This window comes from Oncorhynchus mykiss, chromosome 1 (genome assembly GCF_057628025.1).
Source record: "Oncorhynchus mykiss isolate SJ-2025 chromosome 1, ASM5762802v1, whole genome shotgun sequence".
Lineage (NCBI taxonomy): Eukaryota > Metazoa > Chordata > Actinopteri > Salmoniformes > Salmonidae > Oncorhynchus > Oncorhynchus mykiss.
Window position 1 is genome coordinate 62,682,628 of NC_143022.1, and position 17,299 is coordinate 62,699,926.

The following is a 17,299-nucleotide window of genomic DNA, read 5'->3' on the forward strand; positions in this document are numbered from 1 at the left end:
GCCTTATTATTGTTGTTTTATTGTGTTACATAAAAAAGTTTTACTTTAGTTTGTTTCGTAAATATTTTCTTAAAACAGCAATGTTGGTTAAGGGCTAGTAAGCATTTCACGGTAAGGTCTACAACCTGTTGTGTTCGGCTCATGTGACAAATACAACTTCATTTTATTTGAATTTAATTACACGAGAAATGGCGGTGGAAATACCTTTATGCGCAAATACTGACATAATTACCATCATATCGTAGTAAACTTGGAGTCAAGCGATGATATGGTGTGTGGTCGTCCCACTACAACTCGGGAAACCATGCAGTTGATAGTGTACAAAGAAACTGGATCCAATTCTAGATCAACCCCTAGAATATTTTCAATTTCTTGAAGCACATTAGACCAGTATCTTTGTAATTTGGAACATAACCATAAATAATGTGTTTGGGGGTCTGTATCACTTTTATATTTGAGACACTGATGAGAGGAGGAGGAGGAGGGGCTAAAAGAATGTCTGTGATTTGGGGATATATGCAATCTGTGTATTATTCTTAATTGGATTACTCTAGTTCAATTACAGATAGATATTGTTTTGGGGTATTTCCAAATGTCCTCCCACATCTCCTAGTCAATAGTAACAGGCAATTATTTCTCCCACACTTGCAGAAAAGCAGTAGAAAAGGACCTTAAAGCATCGTAAAATAAACTTACAGACATTTCCCTTTGTAAAAAAAGCATTCTTTCCATGACAGACACATCAGGGTTGCCAATCAAGGTGGTCCTCTTCTAAATATAATGTCTTACTTGTAGAAAGCGGAGAAAGTCCTGCTTTGGGAGTCAATATTTCTCAACCATCTCCCCTTCCTATTCGGGTGGTGCTCGGCAGTCGTCGTCACCGGCCTACTAGCTGCCACCAATCCCTTTTTCCCTTGGTTTGGTGTGATTTGTTTCACCGGTTTCTTGTTTAGATTTTTAGTTTGGCTATTTAAGTCGGTAGGCCCGCCTGCTCTTCATATGTTTGGCTATTTAAGTCGGTAGACCCGCCTGCTCTTCATATGTTTGGCTATTTAAGTCGGTAGACCCGCCTGCTCTTCATATGTTTGGCTATTTAAGTCGGTAGGCCCGCCTGCTCTTCGTATGTTTGGCTAGTTAAGTCAGTAGACCCGTCTGCTCTTCGTGCGGGCTTGTTTATTCCCACTTTGTATGTGCGATAGTGCGATCTGGGTTTGGTTCCTGTTTTGGGCATTTGTTTTATGACGCTCAGTTTCGTTGTATATACTATTTTGCTGAATAAAGTGCTATTCAGAACTTTCTGCCTCCTGCACCTGACTCCGCACCCACTACGCCTAATATTGTCACAGTGACCCTTTGAGTTTTGTGTCCAGGATCACCTCAGCATGATCCGATATGACTATGCTTCCTATATTAGTAGATAAAACAGACTATAAAAACATCCTGGGCATAAAAAAGTAATATATTCTAGTCTGACATCCAATGAGGTGCAGAGAAAAAAAAAACTGTTGGCGGGATGAAAGGGGTTCAACAAACATTTAAAATCTCCTCTAAACCCTGCAGTGTCGGAGTTTAATTCTGAAATTGTAGAATTAAAACATTTTCCTTCTTCAGAAGTAGCGAGGCAGGCTAATGTTAGTTAGCTAATTAATTTGCTAGCTATCATACAGTAGGCGTATATAAATAATTATATAGTTAATATAAGTAGACATGCAATCATAATTGACTATAGAGCATACAGTGGGGCAAAAAAGTATTTAGTCAGCCACCAGTTGTGCAAGTTCTCCCACTTAAAAAGATGAGGCCTGTAATTTTCATCATAGGTACACTTTAACTATGACAGACAAAATGAGAAAAAAAATCCAGAATATCACATTGTAGGATTTTTAATTAATTGATTTGCAAATTATGGTGGAAAATAAGCATTATCTTTTTAGGTAGGAGGACTTGCACAATTGGTGGCTGACTAAATACTTTTTTGCCCCACTGTATAAAGCAACCACAAGCTACCGGTGGCTGAAATCACAATCGTCGCGGGATGAACAAGTGATGAATTTCCGGGCAATTTAAAATAAATTCCTTCCTCCCTCCACCCTTGTCCTGCAAGTGTATACTCGTCAGATGTCATGAAACGTCATCAGAAGTGTCCACTTAATTTCAGGGCTGAGGGGAGAGAATGTGTCTTTTAATTGTTTGGAATGCAGCCACTGTGTTTTTTCTACAGCACCATTTTGTCCGAATACATTTGCTATTTAACACAACCGTTAGTGTGACAAAACTATCTGTAGAGTTGAAAATGCGATGGAAACACATTGAGCTTGAGATTTCATTCGATACATGAAAACTTTAGCGAAAAAGTACATTTTGTGTTCACTACATATCACACACTGATTTTTACCCGCAACAAGTCAGTTTGGTGGAAATGTTTTTTAGCTGATGTTTTTATATTCATGTGAAAATCTGTTGCCAATTGGTCTGACATTTTTGAAATTGCATCTTAGTATTCTACTATTCTAACTCTCAACATTAAGTTGAGACTCAGAATGAGTTCCACAAAAGTTTGCCCATCCCTGGTGTAGAGTACTTAAACAATTAGTCCATATTTTTAATTGTGAGAATCAATTAAACGCACAACACTGGTGTTCCCATGTCGTTGAGTGGTTCTCATTGGGGTAAGTGGGAGGACACTGGCACCTAGTGGTTAAATCACAAACTGCACTGGGTCTAATGATCAGTCTAACCGTCTGAAAAGTCACCTGCCATCAGCTCATGTCATTAGACTCGACCACAGCAGGACGAACAACACTAACCTATTATTTAACTCATATAGAGAAGAGGTAATGTTGGAGACTGCACTTCAATGTCCTATATAAAAATGTTTAAATTTACAATTTACATAATCAAATTACTTGTCCCAATTGTATCAATAATCATCCTCGATTCAATGTATGGTCACAGCCCTGTAAGTGCTGGTTGGTAAGAGGATCTCTCGCTCTCTCATTGAGGTTTAGTTAGCTCCACAGGTATTGATGGGAGTGAGAGATTTTACAGGACACTACAGGTAGGGTTAATCCATTAACCCTGGTCTGGGACCTTTAACTTTGTGACCACTCCGTCCACAGAATCAGCAGTGTATGCATGCGTGCGTGTGTGAGATAGGGGCCCAGTTCTCCTCTGGATTCACTGACAGAGGTGACTGGATCACTGGATCATCCAGCATGGTCATGCATATTCATAAACTCAAATGGATGTATAAATATTCCACAACGTTAAAGCATCTAAGTCTGTCACCATTTACATGAATTATTAAACCCCAGCACATGGACCTTCAGAGACAGACCGGGCATATGCTCCTCACAACTTTAAAAAAAAATCTATATGATTGTAGGGGACGACAGGGAAACAAACCTGGGTAGCTGGCGTGAAAGCCAAACACCCTATGCACCAATAGGGTTACCCACTTGATGAGAATTGTAACGTGGCTCAGATAGCAAGGATCACTACAATGAACAGGAAGGCACATCCCTGTGCCCTCACACATCCAGCCATGCGTTCCGAAGGCCTCACGGCCACCATCTCACTTTTGACACCAGTGTAGGGGAAGGTGGGGCAGGGAAGCAAACCCAGGTCACTGCTATGAAAGGCACCCTAAACGAATTGCCCCAATAGGGTTAACCCACTTGCTTGGAATTGTAAAGTGACTCATATAGCAAGGATTGCTAGTATATGTTCTGTGGTTATCCATCCTGTGCTAACTTTGAGGTGAAGCCAAAGGCAAATGTCCACCAGTGCTTGAACAATATAACTCATAGTCTATTCTATTGATGCCCCCTCCTATTATTTTCTGCTGATGTTTCCTATTTCTATTGATGTCTCTTATTTTATATTCTATTTTATTCTATAGCTGTTTCCTCTTCTATTCTAGTTTAGTCTGTTGTAGGCTATAGATGTCTGCCGTGTGGAGCCATACAGGCTCAGGTCTTTGAGGACAGTATCCCCTTGGACAAAGGGTCCTCAGACAGCAGAGCACTAACTAATTGATTGGATCAGGCAGAGCGAGACCCTGTCCATCTAATTGCTGCTCCTCTTCCCAGCTGGGACCAGCTGGTAACTGTCTATTGTTTGTGTAAAAGGATTTTCTCCAAAAACACAAGTAGGTGAAGAGGCACAGAAAATCTGCTGAAAACGCGATTATGCTTCTAAATCAAATCAAAAAGTAAATACAGTATTTTTTATCTCAGTCTGGAGTGTCGCGCTCGACCGCTTTAATATGCTTTTTTGTTTTGTTTTACTGTTCAGTGCCTCAAAGAGTTTTCCATAATAGCCAATGACAACTATGATATGTTTTAAATTATCCAGTCATTTATGAATGACATACTTTATTAACTACCTCTGTCTTATAGCATCATGAATCCGTGCGCTTTTTCCTAAACTCTTTTCTTCACTCAGTTGCCGACCGTGTATAACATTTGACAGATCAAGCAACAAAACAACAAAACAACGAGAAGATTGTCTACAGTAGGCTGGCTATATGAACCACAAAAGAACGACGACTGACATAGTAAGGAACTGATGAGCATACATTTAACACAGCGGCTGTCATTAGCATGCTTTGGAATAATATAATATAATATATTCCAACAATAACTGCAGATCTCTTACCATCACAGAGTGCAAAAGGAGGGTAGCGTTTTTTTTTTTTTATTACAAAACCAGGCGGTCTCAGTCTGGTATTCGCTGTATCTCCCTTATCTCGTATCTCCCTTAAAACCTCCTTGACCCTGCGCTATTCTGGTGTTGGATTGAAACCGGGTTGAGAGATTGACAGACATATTATCCAGTAACGGGGCTGATTGATAAGACAAAACCAATAAGATTCATCTGTGGGCGAGTTTACGTTGCCTGAGGATCCAGCGCTGCGTACCTCTTATATGAATATACAGTTGAAGTCGGAGGTTTACATACACCTCAGCCAAATACATTTAAACTCAGTTTTTCACAATTCCTGACATTTAATCCTTTAAAAAAATCCCTGTTTTAGGTCAGATAGGATCTCCACTTTATTTTAAGAACGTGAAATGTCAGAATAATAGTAGTGAGAATGACTTATTTCAGCTTTTATTTATTTCATCACATTCCCAGTGGGACAGAAGTTTACATGCACTCAATTAGTATTTGGTAGCATTGCCTTTAAATTGTTTAACTTGGGTCAAACGTTTCAGGTAGCCTTCCACAAGCTTCCCACAATAGGTTGGGTGAATTTTGTCCCATTCCTCCTGACAGAGCTGGTGTAACTAAGTCAGGTTTGTAGGCCTCCTTTCTCGCATACGCTTTTTCTGTTCTGCCCACACGTTTTCTATTGGATTGAGGTCAGGGCTTTGTGATGGCCACTCCAATACCTGACTTCGTTGTCCTGAAGCCATTTAACCACAACTTTGGAAGTATGCATGGGGCCATTGTCCATTTGGAAGACCCATATGCGACCAAGCTTTAACTTCCTGACTGATGTCTTGAGATGTTGCTTCAATATATGCACATCATTTTCCTGCCTCATGATGCCATCTATTTTGTGAAGTGCACCAGTCCCTCCTGCAGCAAAGCAGCCCCACAACATGATGCTGCCACCCCCGTGCTTCACGGTTGGGATGGTGTTCTTCGGCTTGCAAGCCTCCCCCTTTTTCCTCCAAACACAACGCTGGTCATTATGGCCAAACAGTTCTATTTTTGTTTCATCAGACCAGAGGACATTTCACCAAAAAAGTATGCTCTTTGTCCCCATGTGCAGTTGCAAACCGTGGTCTGGCTTTTTTATGGTGGTTTTGGAGCAGTGGCTTCTTCCTTGCTGAGCAGCCTTTTAGGTTATGTCGTTATAGGACTCGTTTTACTGTGGATATTGATTCTTTTGTACCTGTTTCCTCCAGCATCTTCACAAGGTCATTTACTGTGGTTCTGGGATTGATTTGCACTTTTCGCACCAAAGTACGTTCATCTCTAGGAGACAGAACACGTCTCCTTCCTGAGCGGTATGACAGCTGAGTGGTCCCATGGTGTTTATACTTGCGTACTATTATTTGTACAGATGAACGTGGTACCTTCAGGCGTTTGGAAATTGCTCCCAAGGATGAACCAGACTTTTGGCGGTCTACAATTTTTTTCTTCACAGATTTCTTTTGATTTTCCCATAATGTCAAGCAAAGAGGCACTGAGTTTGAAGATAGGCCATTAAATATATCCACAGGTACACCTCCAATTGACTCAAATGATGTCAATTAGGCTATCAGAAGCTTCTAAAGCAATGACATGATTTTCTGGAATTTTCCAAGCTGTTTAAAGGCACAGTCAACTTAGTGTATGTAAACTTCTGACCCACTGGAATTGTGATACAGTGAATTATAAGTGAAATCATCTGTTTGTAAACAATTGTTGGGGAAATGACTTGTGTCATGCACAAAGTAGATGTCCTAACAGACTTGCCAAAACTATAGTTTGTTAATTAACAAGAAATTTGCCGAGTGGTTGAAAACCGAGTTTTAATGACTCCAACCTAAGTGTATGTAAACTTCCGACTTCAACTTTAAATCACAAAGCAGTATAACAACGTGCCTGAAGAGATTGACTATTATGAATGAATTCTTTAATTATAGCCTAGTGGTAAGATCATTTCCTTCTGCACTGATGTGAGAGACAGCTAGACAGGTGAAAGCAGGCTTCCAGAGGGCCACTTTATCCCTTCTTACATGTCCTGTATTTTCAGATCAGGACAGATGAAGGACAAGAAAGGTGGAAAGGAAGCCACAGTGGACTGTTGAGAAGCAGCCCTCACATCCTGTCTTTGAGACTGGATTTGGCATCTAGGAAACTATCACAGGGCAGGAGCTGGTATAAGAGAATCCGAGGAAGTGTGTGTGTGTGTGTGTCTGTGTGTGTGTGCGCGCGTAGGTGCATTTGTGTCTATATGTGTGTGTGTACCAGAGGGTAGGTCAGTTATTCCAGCAACCAAGACACTTCTACCAGGGGAAACTGTTTGTTTTAGAGGATGTGATTATGAAAAAACACATTCCAAATAAGGAACGTGTTTTTGAATGTTTTTAAAGGATGAGGAAGTTTGAGGAAGCAGACTGGAAATATTGAGGCTGCGTGTGAACACCTCTTTCCTGCCTAACTGTTCTCATTCTTTCTCTAAATATCTCCTGAGGTTACTCAGGCAAAAAGCAAGTTCAGTTTTTTGAAAACAGTAACAAAGTGTATTGTATCACAGTGCCTTTCTACTTTCTAAATATTTGTAACTGATTTAACTGTACTGTATATAAGAACAGGAATACAGTATGTGTATATGAATAGTGTATAATAATGATTTTTGTTGTCTCTTGGTGTCTGGACAATATATGACTCTCTTATCTTGTGTTTTATGTAATGTAATATTAGCTCATGCTGTTCTTGTGTCTAGCTGTTCTGCACTGCTGAATGTACAACAGCTAATGTGGATCCTAGCTCTCTTCTCCTCTCACCCCAGCTCCCCATGACACAGAGCTGAATTTGGGACAGTTCAGTCACTACCCCCTTTCAAGGGGACAATACAGAGCAAGGTTACGAACCATTCAGCTTCCTCAGGACAAAGAGTCCCTGTAACCCACCCTTAATAGCCCCTGGACAATAGCCAGAGAGACCCTGTAGAGGAGTTGCAGTGTATACTGAATTCAGAACTCTGATGAGTGGAGCAGCCTGCTTGCTAGTGTATGAAAGAGAAAGGGAGGATGACAGGAGGATAGAAGACAACCATGAGGGGATACCACAAGTCTGGGTTGTGTGTGTGTGTGTGTGTGTGTGTGTGTGTGTGTGTGTGTGTGTGTGTGTGTGTGTGTGTGTGTGTGTGTGTGTGTGTGTGTGTGTGTGTGTGTGTGTGTGTGTGTGTGTGAGTGAGAGAGAGAGAGTCTACCTAGAGTTCCAGCGCTCTAGGTGTTGTCTGATGAATGAGTATCTGCTTCTATTGATTCTCTCCAGAGTCTGGGTTCTGTCTGATAAAGGGTGTGTTTGTGTGTGCATGCTTTTGTGTGTGTATGCATATTGATTAATAGCTAGAGTAGAAGAGATATGTCTGAAAGCATGGATTGCTAATGCCATAATTCCTTTTGAGGTGAGTTCTACAGGTAAGTTCTAGCTAATAGATAACAGATAGCTAATTGAGAAGACACCTTTGTTGTTGACACCTGTGTTCCTCCCAGAGGAATTGTGTCTACCAGACCTGGGTTCAAATATTATTTGAAATCTTTCAAATACTTTGATAATTTGCTTTTACCTGCGTGTAGTGCCAGATGGGATGGATTATACATTTTGGTACTGTTTTCAGTGGCACAACTGGCTAAGGTGTTTCAAGAGGGCGGTCACCTGTGTTTGCAAGACAGAAGACACTAGATTGAGGCTGAGTACCAGCTTGTGATAGAGGAAGCTTAATGAAGAGCCGGGCTGGAGCAGAGCCTGTACACCCTGTAGCTACACCTACCTGTGTCTGATGTTGTTTCTACTGAGAACTCTCCCAGGAGATAGAAGAGCTTGTCAGGATCCCACTGGGCAAAAACTGGTTGAATCAAAGTTGTTTACACATAATTTCAACCCCCCCCCCAAAAAAAATCTGTGATGTGTTGGAAAACTGATTGGATTTGCAAAAAGTCAGCAACGTAACGGCAATTTTACCCAACTTTTAACCTACTGTAAATCCGACGACATGGTGACTTATTTGTGGATTTCACGTTGAATTCACGTTAGTTGACAACTCTACCAAGTAAATCCAAACTAGACGTTGAACTGACTTCTGTTCCCAGTGGGTTGCTAGGACAATCTAGGAGTAACCTCTTCCTGTGCTCCATCACCATGGTCACCCCACCTAGGTGGTCCGTTACGACACACACGCACGCACGCACGCACACACGCACACCCAAACAGGGAGTGTAATAAATAAATAACCATACACACAATCCTTCACACACAACACAGAAGTAAGCACATATATACACACACACACACTCACTCACTCTCACATAGGGGACCAGTGTCAGAAGTTCAGGGACACAGAAAGGGTTCTTGCTGTATATGAATAATGCATGGGGGATGTAAGTGACCCTCTGCCCGAACAGACAAGCGCACACACACACTGCCCTGACCCTTAATGCTTCAACCACCCTACCCCCACACTTCTCCAGATATGTACAGTAAATCATCCATAGCATAAGACAAAGAGGATTTGGTCAAATGACATTGTAGAACAACACCATAAAGCCTCACAATCCGTCGGTACAAAGGGGTTTTATTACTATAGAAATCATTCTACATGTGCAAAACATTATACACATGTTCCGTGTGCAGCTAAAACAGATTCCATACAGCACATACATTTACCTTAGTGGACTGCCTCGCTTAAAATCAGACCCTTACTTTAAATGATCACCATCGCCATCCTCATTATGATCACCATTAAAATCATCATCATTATCATCTTCATCATATGCAATATATTAAGTCAAACTTAAGACTGTGCGGTCAGCAGCCTTTCCCAAACGTCTGTGTAGTGTGTGACCCTCCTACAGCTCGTGGAAGGTGGGGCCCACACCTGTATCATACGAAGCCAGTGTTTCTGGTCTTCATATTACCATTAGCTAACAGAAATGTGTTCAATCTAAGAAAGAAGTGGGCAAGCAAACACGTTAGTCTGTTTTCAATGAGTTAACTCTCCTATAGTATATAGACCATTGATTATATGCATTATTTGGCATTGGGTCATTGACTGATGTGCATCAGCATCCAAACGTTAGTCACCACCACCACAATTCACCTTTAACCTCAAAGCCCGTTGTTCAAACCTCACCTCAACTGTCCCCCTGCATTACTATAGTAGTGTATGTGCGGTGTCTGAGGAGGTCCCTGGTTCAAGCCCTGCTCCAGCTGACCCCCAACTGTATTGCTTCTGTAGTGTCACACACTCACTCGTCCACTCCTCCGCACCGACAAGGTTCTCCACTTCTGGCAGTCTTTGGCCATCTTCTCCACTGTGCCACAGCTCTGCTGATGTCAATGGAGCTCAGTCTCTCTTCTCCACCATATTGTCCTGGGCCTTCAATGAATAACAGTAGTGTAATGTTCAGTTCGTGATCATAGGAGCGGTGTCCGAGGTGGTCTCTGGTTCAAAGTCATGGTACTCCTCCATTTCTGTCTCCTCTGTAGCACTGTTCTGAAAATGCACATGTCTATTCCTCTCTTTCCTCACTCGCTCTAGCTCTGACCCTGGCTGCTCCATCTCTACCTCCAGCATGGCCCGGCTGCTCTCTCCTCTCTCCCCCACTCCCAAGCCACTCTCCCTGGGTACGAAGGCCAGCCCTGGCCCTCTCCTGCCCATCGCCATGTGGAGGAAAGAGAAGGTATGTTCTGTCCCTCCTCTCTCAGACACACACACAGACGTTATCCCTACATTGTCCTCCAGGTCTTTAGGGGACACTGTTTCGATATTTTTGCTGAGGAGGAAGTTGAAGAAGGCTGTGACCAGGAGCATGATGCCTGGAATCACAGGGGAGAACTTTTCAAACTGAAGAAATACAATACATTTAAACATCAGATGTTGTTTTGAATTGAAACTGAATCCAAAAGACATGTTGGGTGAGTATCAATGTTTGTGAATTACATCAACCTTATTAAATGTAATAATAGTGTGTAGTAGTACCTGGTAACAATAGTGATGGTGAGGTAAGGATAATGCCATGGTTAGGTAATGTTGTTACCTGGTAGAGTGGTGTTACCTGGTATAACAGCATGCCACACTAACACAGGGTGAAGGAAACACACCACTGACATCATGGAGTAGTAGAGGAACTTCTGAAAGCCTCCAAGACGAGCCATCTTTCCCCACAACACAAACACACGCCACCCTGGGGGGAAACTAGAGAGAGGAAGGGGGGTGAGTGAGGAGCGGAGATGGGTGAGGAGGGGGAAAAGCAGGGGGACAGTATTATGTTTGAGTTTTTTTTGTTCACTTCACTTATGAAAGAAATAGCCACACATTTGCTATGATGACAAAGGACAAATTGCATCCTATTCCCTATACAACACTCTCGCCCTTTGGCTCCCATAGTAGTGCACCATACAGAGAATAATGTACAATTTTGGATGCACACTTAGACAAAGCCTTAGTTGGAGATTGTGGGTAGTGTACTCACGGCAGACACATCTGCAGGAGGGCATCTAGGAAGTAGGCTACCTCAAACACCATCATACCTGCCCCAGACACCCTAAGGGTTTCAACACACAAACAGATCAAAGAACAGACCAAGAACCAAACAGATGCTAGTGATCAGACAACTACGGACCAGAATAAGGGACAATGTCATACAGAGTACAACCCATGACATTTCCTATCAGAAGACTCGGTCTCCACTGTTGATAAATGTAATAAACAGTCTTGCATTTCTCTACTCCTCAGGGAGATGTTTTCCTGTGCTGTGCAGTGCGTGTTGCTTCATGGGAGTTTAGCCATGGGTCACAGACATAATGCAAAGTAGGACAGAGACCCAGGTCACTTGCCTCTCCTCCTGCTTGCCCCGCTCTTCCTGTACTGCCTCCCCCACCCTAGACCACCCCTTCCCTAGCCACCCTCCTCTTTTTCCATTATGAGTGCAGATTGACCTGAAACACACATTCTTTCTTTTATTAAAACAGTTGACTCACTGTATGTGTAACCTATCCAAGTGAAGCAGGAAGTTTTTATATAGCCTATCAGAGTTTAGCAGTGATCGTTTCTATCCAATGAGAGTACTCACAGCAGGTAGATGGCCAGACTGTGGAACTTCCCCTGTCGTAACGTCTCCACTCCTACAACACAAAGCACTGGAGACAGCAGAAGGGCAGGTTACACACACACACACACACACACACACACACACACACACACACACACACACACACACACACACACACACACACACACACACACACACACACACTTCACATTTAGCATTTAAACAAAATAGTGATGATGATTTAGATGAAATTGATAGTAAATTAACTACTGAATTAAGTACTTTATTCCAAATTAACTCTAGGCCTAATTGTCCAACAGGTTATTCGTACATGTAGTGGCCACTAGATGTCAGAATTACCACATGGCTGTCTTTCATAAGTACACTATATATACAAAAGTATGTGGACACCCCTTCAAATTAGTGGATCTGGCTAGTTCAGCCACACCTGTTACTGACAGGTGTATAAATTCGAGCTCACAGCCATGGAATCATTAGCAAACATTGGCAGCAGAATGGCCTTGCTGAAGAGCTCAGTGACTTTCAACGTGGCACCGTCATAGGATGCCACCTTTCCAATAAGTCAGTTCGGCAAATTTCTGCCCTGCTAGAGCACTTAATTGTAAGTGCTGTTGTTGTGAAGTGGAAATGTCTAGTAGCAACAACAGCTCAGCCATGAAGTGATTGGCCACACGTTTGAAGCGCGTAGCACTTAAAGATCAATTGCAACACTCACTACCAAGTTCCAAACTGCCTCTGGAAGCAACGTCAGCACAAGAACTGTTTGTCTGGAGCTTCATGAAATGGGTTTCCGTGGTCGAGCAGCCGCACACAAGCCTAAGATCACCATGTGCAATGCCAAGCGTCGGCTGGATTGGTGTAAAGCTTGCCGCTATTGGACTCTGGAGCAGTGGAAACGCGTTCTCTGGAGTGATGAATCACGCTTCAACATCTGACAGTCCAACCAACGAATCTGGGTTTGGCATATGCCAGGAGAACGCACCATGCCCCAATGCATAACGCCAAATGTAAAGTTTGGAGGAATAATGTTCTGGGTCTTTTTTTCATGGTTTGGGCTTGGCCCCTTAGTTCCAGTGAAGGGAAATGTTAATGCTACAGCATACAATGACATTCTAGATGGCTCTGTGCTTCCAAATTTGTGCCAACAGTTTGGGAAGGCCCTTTCCTGTTTCAGCATGACAATGTCCCTGTGCCCAAAGAGAGGTCCATGAGGCCTCCCAAGTGGCGCAGTGATCTAAGGCCACTAGAGATCCTGGTTGGAGTCCAGGCTCTGTCGCAGTTGACTGGGAGACCCATGGGGCGGCACACTATTGCCTCAGTCTCCCCCTCATCTTTCCAACACTGTACTATCTCTTCAGTAAAGCTTTTACAAAATACAAAAGGAGTGGTACAGCCCAACTCCTTGAAAAATGTATTCAAATAAATAAATATCTGCAGTGAAGTAGGTACCACTGCAGTATATCTACATTACATTCAAGAAAGTGAAGCGAGAGCGAGTGAACTGTTTGTGGGTTGCTTGTTAAGGATAGACTAAATTTCTTTAAATGGTTTACATTTTAAATAGGGATTGTGTGTGTGTGACTTTAAAAGGGTTTACATTTGTGTGTGTGTGCATACATGTATGTTTGTTTGTGTGTGTGTGTGTGTGTGTGTGTGTGTGTGTGTGTGTGTGTGTGTGTGTGTGTGTGTGTGTGTGTGTGTGTGTGTGTGTGTGTGTGTGTGTGTGTGTGTGTGTGTGTGTGTGTGTGTGTGTGTGTGTGTGTGTGTGTGTGTGAGTAAGGTGACAGGGTTGAAACGGGGGTCACTACTGACATGTGGAAGTCATTGGTCAAATCTGTTTACCAGAAATACGGTGCTGGAATCTGCACCAAGGGAATATGTCTAGATCAGGGGACCGAGGCTAAATGGTTAGTAGGACTTTATGGAGTGTTTGGAGAATTAACGCTGCCTGTAGACTAGACCTAGTGGAAAATGACATGCTTCTCAAAGGGACGGTGTAGATCTAAAAAAGTAAGTGTGTGTGTGTGTCAGCATATGGTCAAATTAGCCAATAAGACAGTAAGAGATGAGTTCTGTGTGATGTGAGACTAGACACTTACCACCCAGCTCAGACATATGGATGTCCCATGTATATTACACTGTAAATACCAGACCTTTAAATGGATATAGCAGGAGGTAGAGAGTGTACTGTAGCTGAAACAAAGCAGTATGTGATTCATGCTATGATATAGTATGAGAGTAGACTGAGGGAGCTCTGTGTCTCCGTAGCCCTCTAGGAGCACTAAAACACAGTTATATATGATACAATACAGTACATATTAGTCTAAACTATTTAGCCTGCTGTTCTCACTAGAGAACAAGAGGAGATAAACCTTAAGGTTCATGATTAATCCTCTACACTCACTCACTCACTCACTCACTCACTCACTCACTCACTCACTCACTCACTCACAACCTCTATGATAGATGACAAAATTCGTCTCACAGCTCCATTTTAAAGTCCAGGCCTACAGTCTGTCTCCTACCTGATGTTGTGTGAATGAGAAAGAGATAGTGTGTGTGTCCAGTCAATTACAGTCCTGCGGTCTCCTACCTGCTGACGTAGAAATACCCAGAATCCTGCAGGCAACCTCTACCACGACCCACCAGGCTGTCACCACGCTGCCCATCGCGCAAACACTTCTCTCCTCTTTTACAACTCTTCTTTCTTCCTTCTCTAATCCACCTCTTTCCAGTTCAAACGTCAGTCTGTGGGTTCTATTGGAGCCTATATTAATGTGACATTTTGCAGTACAATCTCACAGGTGAGCTTTAGTAGCTACAGATGCACTATGCAATTTCAGCTCCAGGGGTTACAGTGGCAACAGAGGCAGCATCCACACAGCTCCATGGGGCTCAGTCTTTCTGAGCCGCTCAGTGAGTGGCTGGGTACTAATCGGTCTAAAGCAGCGTTGAAACACACACACAAATACCCAAGCTTGTGCACACGCACACGCACACACTTAGTCGGTTTATACAGCATTCCATTCCAGTGTGGCCGGTCGGATCATGGTTGTGTGTGTATCGGGTGTTTGTGTGTGAGCGCTACAGGTTGGTGAAGGGTGTTTGTGCCAGAGTGTTCTTTCAGATGGCTGGTTAAAGATTACCTGGTTTGTGAATGACATTAAAAAATAATGCTGTGGCTGGATTGCCCTTCCCAGAGGTGGTCATAAACACAGACACACACACACGCACGTACGTAAACGCCACACATGCAGGCAAAGACACTCACACACTGAGGTCAATGACCTTCAGCATTCTAGCTCCCTTCACCAGCAGCATACCACTCTGCAGCCCACTGATGGCTTGCCTTGGGAGCTCGGCAGGGTTGGTCCTGATCAGTCCCTGGATGGGAGACCAAATGCTGCTGAATGTGGTGTTGGTGGGCCAGTAGGCGGCACTCTTCCCCCTGGTCTAAAGTGATGCCCCAGGGCAGTGAAGTGCACATACGTAGCTGATGTTACTGGAATTATTTTACCTCACTTTGCATCCGCACAGCTCTCCCAGTAAATGTGTTTTTGTAAAATATTCAGTGTAAATTGTTAAAAGCAGTCCTTGTGCATAGAGTTGTATGGTTTGTTCAACTTTGAAATGAATGGTTTTTGTATGGCATACGTTTTAGGGAAAGGGAAAGGGGGATACCTTCCGCATTTAACCCAACCCCTCTGAATCAGAAAGGTATGGGGGGCTGCCTTAATCGACATCCAAGTCTTCGGCGTCCGGGGAACAGTGGGTCTTGCTCAGTGACAGAACTTTAAGTGGAATTGCCCCTTGTCTCTTTTTCTATCCATGGGAATACTTGGGAACAGATTTTCTAAATAAAATTTTAGCTGAATTTTAGCTGAGTTATTTTACAGTTTTTTTTTTTTTAAGCAAAAAAAATCAATAGTGGCACGGTTTTGGCCCACGGGCTGCCTGCTGCCGACTCCTGCCCTAGATGTTTAGAACATACCCTAGATGTTTGTAAAATGGCCTAGCTGTTTAAGCCCTGAGGAACTTTAAGAGTGTGGAAATGCTGTGAAGAGTGGAAAACATGCTGCCGCCGCCAACAAAGACCCCTTGATCAGCGGTGACACGCACACAGGCGCACACACGCTTACACACACACACATACTGTAAGCTGGCACACACACTGAGTACCGGACCTGTGTTAGTCCTATTGGCAGAAACACAGACAGAGCTGGACCTCAGATTGACTCCTGTTGTGGGTTCAAGTATGTAAATCTCATTACACACACACACACACACACACACACACACACACACACACACACACACACACACACTCAAGCAAGCAAATGCACGCATACACAAACTCACTCACAAAGGCACCTTTGTTTCCCACTCCAAGTCCACTTGTTTCCAGCTTAACAGCCAGGTTATTTGTGTGTGTTTATCCTACTGTGATGCAAGCTTCTAGCAATAATCAACTGTTTCAATCCAAATCAAACACAACACTCTGTGAATCTGGGAAACTACAGAGGCTAACTGCTGCTGGAGAGACTAAGTTTGTCCAGAAATGTTCATCAGAAAGAACACAAAATGTGTAGAATAATATGTAGGACTATTAAAAGGGAGCAGTTTAAGTGGAGCATGAAGACCTGGGGTTAAATAGCAGAATTTATGAGAGTGTTTTTCTCTGTTTAAGAGTTTTATATTTGTTTTGTCTCGTGGGTTTCATAACCACGTCTTTATAACAATTCAATAATGATGAGACTCTGCGGCACAACCCCAATACATCGCAAAAGTATTCTCTGTGACCTAGGACCCAGATGACCATGGTCTGCAGCTGCAACTAGAAGATACTGAACTGAACCACAGCAAATGTTCTAGTAACGGCCACAATCATATGTCCTAGAAACAATGCCGTTGTCCTACAGTTCTATTAAGTAGAGTTAGGTCATTGAAGCGCACGTTATGCTGCAAAACATGAACAATTTTCAGCTTTATATTTTTTCTCGTTGCTGCAACTACCCAATAGGCTGGGGAGGCAAAGGTGGAGTCATGCATCCTTTAAAACATGACCTGCCAAACCTCGCTTCTTAACACCCGCCCGCTTAACCCGGAAGCCAGCGCACCAATGTGTCTGAGGAAACACTGTTCACCTGACAACTAAGGTCAGCCTGCAGGCACCCGGCCCAAGGAGTCACTAGAGCGCAATGAGCCAAGTAAAGCCCCTCTGGCTAAACTCTCCCTTAACCCGGACGACACTGGGCCAATTGTGCTCCGCCTTATGGGACTCCCGATCACGGCCAGTTGTCATAAAGCCCGAGATCAAACCCGGGTCTGTAGTGAGACCTCTAGCACTGCGATGCAGTGCCTTAGATCACTGCGCCACTCGGGAGGCCCAGCTTTGTATGTTTTATCATAACCTTAGACCACAACCACCCACACTAGCCTGTAAGGAGGTCTGGTCTGGAACGTGATGCTCTAAAACCTCTAGTCTCTCGTCTGCCTCGCCA

At 43.2% G+C, this 17,299-nt stretch overlaps 2 protein-coding genes across 7 annotated transcripts in view; both read right to left on the bottom strand.

Moving 5' to 3' along the window:
- Positions 1–4,930, bottom strand: part of rassf4a (Ras association domain family member 4a) — a 68,411-nt gene extending 63,481 nt beyond the window's left edge. The window contains exon 1 of the mRNA XM_021606291.3: positions 4,660–4,930. The gene's annotated coding sequence lies outside the window, so the exon portion shown is untranslated. The remainder of the gene's footprint in view (positions 1–4,659) is intronic.
- A 4,351-nt stretch (positions 4,931–9,281) lies between these two features.
- Positions 9,282–17,299, bottom strand: part of tmem72 (transmembrane protein 72) — a 29,085-nt gene continuing 21,067 nt past the window's right edge. The window contains exons 1-5 of one of the 6 annotated variants that reach the window (XM_021606312.3): positions 14,392–14,752; positions 11,799–11,850; positions 11,199–11,270; positions 10,764–10,921; positions 9,282–10,542 (exon numbers count right to left, since the gene is read on the bottom strand). In XM_021606312.3, coding sequence (XP_021461987.3) covers positions 10,130–10,542; positions 10,764–10,921; positions 11,199–11,270; positions 11,799–11,850; positions 14,392–14,467 — 771 coding nt within the window. In that variant the 5' untranslated portion in view covers positions 14,468–14,752 and the 3' untranslated portion in view covers positions 9,282–10,129. Of the gene's footprint in view, positions 10,543–10,763; positions 10,922–11,198; positions 11,271–11,798; positions 11,866–14,391; positions 14,753–17,299 lie in introns of those variants that run through there. The other 5 variants (XM_021606321.3, XM_021606304.3, XM_090235736.1 and 2 more) reach the window with 5 other exon arrangements.